Genomic DNA, 9,506 nt, shown 5'->3' with positions numbered 1-9,506 from the left:
GAAAGTATTGAACATCACAATTTTTTTGTAGTATATATTTCTTGCTTCTATTTAATTGAGAAAATAAATTACACTAATAATCTGTAATTAGAAAAAAACGGCTATTCGCGGTTTATCAATACATAATCAGAGACCATAAGTAAAAAAAATCAAGAATTATGAGGATAATAACAAATAAAGGGCATAAATATTGTCCGAATAATGGTCGTCTGATGTGTAAACTGATGCTTTGATGGCATACGTGACATTTTGCTCTGATGTGTAAACTGATGCTTTGTTGGCATACGTGACATTTTGCAGTCATCCGCATTTACGACTAAAAATCCAAGCAAAAATGAGCCCAGGTGTTTAAAATTACAAAACCTTTCATATTTTTTGCTTACGCATTAAATTGGAAATTAGTTTATTAATGTTGTTTACAATTAACAAAATGCAGTTAAAAAGACTCGCCGTACACCGGTTGTCGATAAGCAAGCGCATCAGGATAAGAAGTTGCAAAAAAGAAAGCTAATAAGTACGTACAAGCATTTTTTTTTCACTAGCATTACATTTATGTTTTGGAAAAAAATAATAAAACAAACCTGTTGTCTCAGTTACAACAGACAGTGAGTTGGACACACCGGGAAAAACATGGATAATATACAAAAAGGTATGTTTTTTCTTACGTACATAAGTTTCATTGTTACATTTTTTTTAAATCTAATATTTATGTACTTGCACATTGAAAAAAACGTTCTGAGTTGGCAACGATTCGAGTGGGCACACGCGCAAAAAACATGGAGAATATACAAAAACTGTTTTAGATGTGATCTTTATGAATCTAAATAATGTATATGTTTCGATACCTTAATGCTAATTATTATAACAAAATGCAGCTAAAAAGACTCGCAGTACGTCGGTTGTCGATAACCAAGCGCATCAGGATAAGAAGTTGCAAAAAAGAAAGCTAATAAGTACGTAGAAGCATTTTTTTTCACTAATCTTATATTTATGTTCTGGAAAAAAATAATAAAACAAACTTGTTGTCTCAGTTACAACAGACAGTGACTTGGACACACCCGGGAAAAACATGGATAATGTACAAAAAGGTATGTTTTTTCTTACGTATAAAAGTTTCTTTGTTACAAATTTTTAAAATCTAATATTTATGTACTTGCACATTGAAAAAAACATTCTGCGTTGGCAACGATTCGAGTGGGCACACGCGGAAAAAACATGGAGAATATACAAAAACTGTTTTAGTTGTGATCTTTATGAATATAAATAATATATATGTTTCGATACCTTAATGCTAATTATTAAGCGTTCTAAATAGTGACACCGGATGCTAACACGGGCGGGCCAGCAACGCGAACAAGAGGAGGTAAAAAACGTTTTAAAATTAGTCTTTTATCTTTATATTGTTAAGACATATATTGTGTAAAGTGTTGTTAATAGATTCGGATTTATATAAAACTCGTACAAATGTAGGTAAGCAAGCACATCGCGAAAAGAAGTTGCATAAAAGAAAGCTAAAAAGTACGTACAAGCGTTTTTTTTTCTTTTTTTTTGTTTTAGAATTATGTTTTATATAAATAATAAAACAAAGTTGGTGTATCAGTTTCACCAGACAGTGATTTGGACACACCCAGGGAAAACATGACGAAAATGAAAAAGGGTATGTTTCTTATTGCTATATACATTTCTTCGTTACATTTTTTATATATCTAATATTTATGTACATTAAATTTGTAAAAAACGTTCCAGTTGATGTCGATGCGGGCGGGCCAGCAACACGTACTAGAGCAGGTACATAACTGTATTAGATGTCATCTTTAAGAATCTAAATAAATATAAGTCTCAATACTTTCTTAATAAAACCTAAATTTACAGGTCAACAATCACGGGCGGATAGCAAAACAAAGAAAATCGTGAAAAGGAAATTAATAGGTATGTACACACAACTTGTTTCCTTCCTTTATAAGAATATGTAAATCATATCTGACAGTTGGTGTCTTAGTTTCAGTCGACAGCGACTCAGAGATGGCTGGAGAATTCACCTTGGGTCACAAAGGCGATGCGGTCGAGCCAGAGAAGCATGCAACTGTGGTGAGGGAAACAAAAAAAGAAAAACAAGAACGGGTGCAAAGGCGAAGTGGGAAACCACCAAAAAGCAATAAGTGGCCAAAAATAAAAACACGTTCAGCGCCTATGCAATTGTACAAATGCATCAAAGCTCTAACCAGTAATCAACAAGAGGATGTGAAGAGGATGGGGTTTGGTAAGATGCTATCTTTCAACATCAGTAGCATACCTGCAAGGCTTGCACACTATGTTGTGGATCACTTCAACACAGAAGAAATGGCTATCGAGATGTCCTGTGGGTCAATAAGTGTTGATGTTGAGTCTGTGCATGACCTTTTTGGAATTCCTAACAAAGGCATAAACATGCAAAATGTAAAACAATCTGAGAAGCTTGATGGTGCTGTTATGGCATGGCGAAAAAGATACCGTTCACGATTTGTGGCGCCGACAAAACTGGCACAATCTATAGTCACAAGTGATGAAGACAATAGTTTCAATTTCCGTCTAGACTTCCTGATGTTATTCTTAACCGTCATGGTTGAGTGTAATAGAAATGGGCGAATGAAGGAGTGGATTTTGAAAAGTTTAACTAGAAATACGGATTTCAGTAAAATTAATTGGTGTGCCTACGTCATTCAGCAAATTAAATCTTGTAAAGACGGATGGAAGAGGTGTGATCCTGATTCTCCATTTTCAGGTCCACTCACGCTTTTGGCTGTAAGTGTTTTTCAGTAAAAAAACTTACTAAAAAATATAGCTATACAAACATTTGTTTAGTTATCTTACCACTTTCAATTCTTTTTTTTTTCATTACACAGCTGTTGTACGTTGACCGAGTTAAATGCACCGGACTTGAAGTGGACCGGTCAATCAACCCAATCGTATTGTGGAATAAAAACGAATTGAAAAAGAGAGAAAGATTAGAGATTAAAGCAGGTGGTTTTGGAAGAGGCAGCTTGCATGAAGTTGCTGTGGTTAAACGGGATTTTAGGAAAACTGAGTTACGAGTTAATGATGAAGTTCTTAATGTAAGATTACTAATCATAACCAGTTTCAAAATAATTATCTTCTTTCAACATCACTTACAAAAAAATGTTTTTGAAAACTTTCTTTGTAGAATGAGATTGAATCTATTAGAAAGCATTTGGATGTCATGGAAGCCAAAAAGCTAACGGTACAAAAAAAGTTGGAGGTTGTGTTTAATGCTCATCCACGCAATGTGCAAGTTCAGAATTTGATACAACGGTATGAGAAGATTGTTCACTCCAGGAAAACAAGGGTGTGGCTTGTGCCTGATACCCCACAAAAAAAAATTGCCGGGGTCCTCATGTCTCTCAAGAAGACAGTGCAAACCCCTGAAAATGATTACACGGAAGGTAATATGAATGACGGGTAAATCACTACCTTAAATATGTATTAACGTTTACTACAAATGGTAACTAATTATTTTTTTTTTTTTTTGGGTCTAAAAGCAGAAGATCAAGATAATGCCCCAACTGCAGCTGAGGTGGCAAACGTTGATGGTATGAACTTTTTTGCATACCTACTTAAATTCAATTAAATTAATCTTACAAACATAACACAACCATTAAAAAACCCTACATATATGTAGCATGATTTAATTAAAATGTAGCATGATTTAATTAAAAATAACGTAAAAAATTAAGGGCAAAAAGTAATCAGCCAAAAGTAAAGTTAACCGCCTTATGAAACTCCTATAAATGCAAACTAAATGTAAAATATATGTAGATGAGGGTGAGGGTGACAAAACACAAGAGAAGATACCAGATTCGCCAGCTACTACACAAAAAAATGTCACATGTGTAGTGACACGCGACGAAGAAAGTCAGGCAAAAGATCAAGAGAAGAAAGCTACACCGAGAAGTAAGTTCTACATGTTTTTTTGTTTTCATTCACCCATTTATATAAAACCTCACGTATAACCTGTTACATGTGTACAAAAATTAAGATGAACCGATAATACAGAAAAACTAACACATACATCTATGTGTACATGTACATGAATAGAATTGGACACCAGCAACGAAACACAAAACATGGAAGAATTGCTTGATGGCCCTACCTTTGACCTACTTACACAAGGAACCGACCTAGGTAACACATGGTTCCAAAATTAAAAAAAAAAATTAAAATACCGTAACATGTGTTATTCATGTACACAACATATAATCATATATGTAATAACCAAAAAAAAATTGTGCAGGTGCTGATGTCGATGAAACAACGGATGCCACGAATCAAGAAGATAAAAAATCGAAAGAAGAAGAGACCAAGAATAAAATCAATGGTAAGTTCTACATGTTTTTTACTTCATTACTATATTATAATAAAACTTATGATTTTTTTATTAATACTAACAAACAAAAAAAAATAAGCAGGCAAGGGTGAGGCTGAAAATGATATCATAAATAACCCTTGGGTAAAGGAACTTGAATCAAAACGAATAAAACCAGTTGGGAGGTTCGCCAGGTCATGCGATGACCATGATGACGGAATGGAAATTGAAATTACGTCAGAAGAACAGCATATATGGGATTTTCTGTTCGATATCAAATACTCAATGTAAGATTCCGTTTAAATTATAAAATACTAGTTGTTTACGTTAACCAAGGCTTTGCTCAAGGTAGATTACGGAATTTTTTGGTCCAAAATAGAGTGTTTTTTTACAAGTACACTATCTTCTTTTAAAATGTATAACAGCATACGTTTTTTCATAAACAACATACAGGCCACGGAAATTGGTCATCTCTTTGTCTAGCGGGGTAACAAGAAAATTTGGTGAATCTGCTGAGTAAGTTCAGTTATATAAAATATAAGTAAAAACATAGTATGCGTAGATTTTTTATGTCTATAATTTAATTTATAAATTTAACATTATCTTGCGTAGAGATATTATATTCAATAGTATTTACGGCACCGAAATCACAAAGACGCTAATGCGCACATTGAGGGAGGAAGTGAAGGTGTTCCCTGACGTGGTTGATGCTTGGGTAGATTTAATGAATTTTGAAGAAGTAGAAAGAACCAACGGCGACTTGGCACGTATTTATTTTCGAACAACTGTGATAGTGAGTATTCATCGTATATTATTTTGATCTTTGTCTATGATTCTGAATATATTAAGTCTTTTTGCTCTTGAACCAGCTTACCTATTTAAAAAGAATTTTTTAAATTATTGGAAATCGGGTCTTGCACCAACTTATTGACACATCTTATTTGGAAAAAAAAATTACAGGACAGCTGGTTATTGACAGATTCTGCTTGTGATGATGATGAACGTATGAAAACGTTCATCGAAAGGGTGACGGATGCGGGCGCATATGAGTTCATTGGTTTGAAAATGGTTTTCTTTCCAATCCTTGAGAATGATCAATATTACTTGATTGTCTTCGATCTAAAAAAAGGCGCAATAACAGTGATAGACCACAGGCCTGATCGCACACCCTTAGTTGGCATTAGGGATCATCAAGACTACTACATTAAAGACACACCGTACAAAGTGGTTAGTCGTTCTCTGTTCTTGTAAACTTCATGATGAGGAGCAAATTAACTCATACCAAAACTGATTAGTATATTGTTTTTAACAGAAGCATATGATGGACGTTTATTTGGAGCTTTGCGAACATCCAGCAAAAGATGAAATCTCAGCGGCCAAGATTGAAAGGTGTAATATCAAATGGGCGACCCCTGCGCATCCAATGGATAGTGCGGTATTCCTTATGCAGCACATGCAGAAATTTAACGGCATCAATGAACCTTTTGAATGTGGTTTTAGCAGCCACTGGAAGATAAAGCAAAAACAGATTCTTGCCCTCCGAAAAAAATTCGCTACACGCATGCTACTCTCTAATGTGAATTTGATGAACGCAAAGGTTCGCGAGGCTGCATTAATAGTGTAAGCTTCTTCTAGTGTTGTGTTTTTTGTGGACAACTAAAACAATATAACTCGTACTTTGCCAGTTGCCTATGTATGTATTTAACTATTAGACTATGTCGTTGCTTTTGGAACAAATGTTTTTATATGTATGTTTAATGTTAACCTTTGGCGACCCATAAGCACACTAATGGAAAAGCTTGACTAAGATATATTAATTTGAAAAGCATACAAAAAAAGATGTAGTAACAAAAGGGTTAGAAATGCAATATTTTCATAGGATAACTTTTTTATCACTTTGACAAATCTAAAAAAGAAAAATATTATGACTAATATGTCTGTTATTTGTGGTTAAATTTGTCATTACAAACTAATCTGTTAGAAAAAACAAGCTAATTTCTTAAACAGTGGTAATTATCATTACAAGCTAATTTGATACAAAAATAAAAACAATAGAAAAAAAAGACATGTTTCGTTACAAAAAACAGTACAAAATAAAAAATGTAACATAATATAAGGCAGACACAGCATATACTACTCCTATTTAAGATGTTTTATGGGGTATTTTATATAAAGAAAAAAAAAGAAAAGTCTTACAAATTAATGGTGCCAACTTTTAAGTGTAGTCTAATCTGCACCAAAAACAAACACGCAAACCAACACCATGCCCAATAAAATATATCATAGTACTAAATTATAATAATATATATTAACAATAACTAGTACAAAAATATAATAATATATATGAACAATAACAAGTACAAAAGGTGATATAAATCAACCATTATAGGGAAACTAAATTGGACAAAAAGAAAGTATAAAGTACAAAATCAAATGATGTTTACACGAACCAAAGCAAAAAGCATAAAAAATTGAAAAAGAAAATGTCAACTTCTATCTCTATCTTATGCACATGCATCAATAGTTCTCTTGTGATGGGCAGCCCTCTTGTGATTTGATATCCCAAGCATTAAATGAATCCCAATATACTCCTTGTGGTGTAATAACAAACCCCGTAATAACAATAAAATAAAATATATATACACCTATAAACGTTGGGTGAACAAAAGGAAGGAAGAATCAAAAGTACAAAACTTTAAAGAAACTTGTTACATCAAATGTAAAAAGCTACTGACTGAAAGGCTTAGATAATTAATTATATGTATGGGTAGCCTTATATGTTTCAACCTAAGACCATAAACCTTATGTTACATTTCTCAATTAATTGCTTTAACACACAAACAAAGAGCAAAAAAATACTTAACTTCTATATTGGTTAGGGTATTACATTTAAGGCAACATTTAATGTTGATTTAAACTGATGTAAAGAATCTAATTAATTTATCCACCTAACATCATTTCCTTCTTTATAAATTAGGGTGAAATGTAAACATTTGTTTCATCACTTTTTCCCCATAAAAAAGAAGTGAAAAAAAAAACATATTATGTCTAGTCCAGCATCACCATCCGACTCGAAACGGGTTACCAAACGATTGCGGAGAACTCTTTCATTTGAACTCCAAGCTCCAAAATCAGATGCCAACCCAGAGTGTTCTCAAATCACAAACACCCCTTCTCTTCCGACAACGCTGCAAGCTGTTGAAGAAAATCTTGGTATCGATGCTAAGCTTATAAGTGACCTCCTTACTAACACTAAACCTGAAGGAACAACACATGATGAGATGTGCTTAGATGATGCACTTTTTGATATTGACTGGGGGTCTTTTTACTTCACTAAACAAGTTACCCCCGTCAAAAGCTCTCCAACTGTGATGCTCGCTGACGAAGCTAAACCAGTCAATACCACACAAGAGAACACCCCGGCAGTTGATCCAAAGCCTACCAATGATCCAGAAGATGATCCTATAAATGATGATAACTCGTGCTACTCACCAAACACTCTTATCTCATGGGCCCATCACAACCCGTGGGAGAGTGAGCTTAGCCCAGAACCATTCAGCGCTGAAATTCAATATGGCACTCCAGGATCGTTTCTTGACTAAAAAGTGATGTTTACATCAAGTTGCTATTATCGGTGTGAAAAAAAAATGTGCCCCAATTTTCCCTCTCTCATGCAATATAGGGCTACTTTACTTATCCTACGTTGTTTACTTTAGTTATCCTATGTTGTTTACCATATCTAGTATTGAAGTTATTATGAACTCAACTATTTAGTTAAATCTATGTTGTTCCATTGTATCTTATTCAAAAATTCGTGTCATTATTATATGATTTTAAAAAAAAATTGATATATTAAAAAAGGGCATACATAGGTTACACACTTTAGGGAAAAAAATAAATAAATAAAAAAAAGAGTCACGTGAACAAAAAGCGAAAGCAAATGATCAAACACACCTAGAACAAAAATGTACAAAAAATCTCACTGAAAAAAAAATGTATCTCGGATACACCAAAAATGTACAAAAATCATAGTCAAGATAAATTGTAACATGGTAAAGCCAAAAACCAAAAAAAAAACTATCATATAAAATTCTCAGATTGAAAAAAATCAAAAGTCTACATAAAAATCTTAAGGGGAAAAAATGTAACATGGTAAAAACAAAACCCAAAAACCCATAACATAGAAAAAACTCACATTCAACCAAACATCAACAAGTACATACTAAGAAAATGTCATTAAACATACTAATAAGCATGATCCAACTAAGTACTAACTATTTCTTAATGATAACAAACAACCCTAACAAGTAAGCTGCCAAACACTAACGCTAATATCAGTAACCATATAACCCTCTTCTTCTTCCGAATTTCTTGTTCGCGGGTAAACAGTTCAGCTTGCAGGTTGTTGATGTTCCTCAAAAGACCGGGTATGATCCTAGATGACCGTAAGCACATCGGTGGGTCGACCCAACCAATGAAAGGGCAGTTGCTAGGCTACATTAAAAAAAAATTAGGCAAAAAAACACGATTAGAACACGCATTTGCTTATTAAAACCAGGGTTCGAATTTTTTACCTTAAATGGACATGAAAATAACCTTCTTCCTGGGTTATCGTCGGTCCATGATGTCCGGATAACAGCAATCCTCCCACATGAACACCTCTTCATCTTTTTTGAGAGATAGATGAATTGTAAACGAAAAAGAGAAATGAGAAAATCATATATTTGGAATCATATATTTAAATATAGTTTGGGTTGTTGGAGATGGAGATAGTTGGAAGCCTTTAGTTGAAATGATGGATCTAATATAAATATATGAACCAACCATTTGTGGGTCCCATTGTACATATATCCTTTTGTCATTACCCACGTCCATATGCCTACCCCCACCCTAGGAAAAAGTTTACAAGTTTACCACATATCTACTTGAAATAATAATACATCCTAACAAAGAAAGTAACAACACACAAACTAGATAGTTTTTTTTTTCCATTAGATATTACACCACCAAAAATTACAAAACCATTAGACACATAAATTACTCCTTAGATAATGTTGATAACCTGATACTACACCTAAATTCTAATTAAACCTAATAACATACATACATCTTAAAAAACAAACATAATTAATAAAACACACAAACA

At 33.5% G+C, this 9,506-nt stretch overlaps 1 protein-coding gene across 1 annotated transcript; it reads left to right on the top strand.

Annotated features, from left to right (window-relative positions):
• Positions 1-630: 630 nt before the first annotated feature.
• Positions 631-6,085, top strand: LOC110934371. Its single transcript, XM_035989203.1, has 20 exons — positions 631-649; positions 876-953; positions 1,032-1,088; positions 1,316-1,363; positions 1,471-1,518; positions 1,601-1,657; positions 1,747-1,788; positions 1,873-1,929; positions 2,006-2,781; positions 2,883-3,092; positions 3,182-3,440; positions 3,540-3,587; positions 3,814-3,948; positions 4,093-4,179; positions 4,289-4,372; positions 4,464-4,647; positions 4,814-4,876; positions 4,973-5,153; positions 5,321-5,587; positions 5,673-6,085. The coding sequence occupies exons 1-20, from the start codon at positions 631-633 to the stop codon at positions 5,982-5,984; spliced, it is 3,012 nt and encodes a 1,003-aa protein (XP_035845096.1). The 3' UTR covers positions 5,985-6,085.
• The last annotated feature ends 3,421 nt before the right edge of the window (positions 6,086-9,506 follow it).

The sequence above is a fragment of the Helianthus annuus genome, chromosome 4 (assembly GCF_002127325.2).
Source record: "Helianthus annuus cultivar XRQ/B chromosome 4, HanXRQr2.0-SUNRISE, whole genome shotgun sequence".
NCBI lineage: Eukaryota > Viridiplantae > Streptophyta > Magnoliopsida > Asterales > Asteraceae > Helianthus > Helianthus annuus.
The sequence above is the reverse complement of the archived record's forward strand: the minus strand, read 5'-3'. Positions and strand labels throughout refer to the sequence as shown.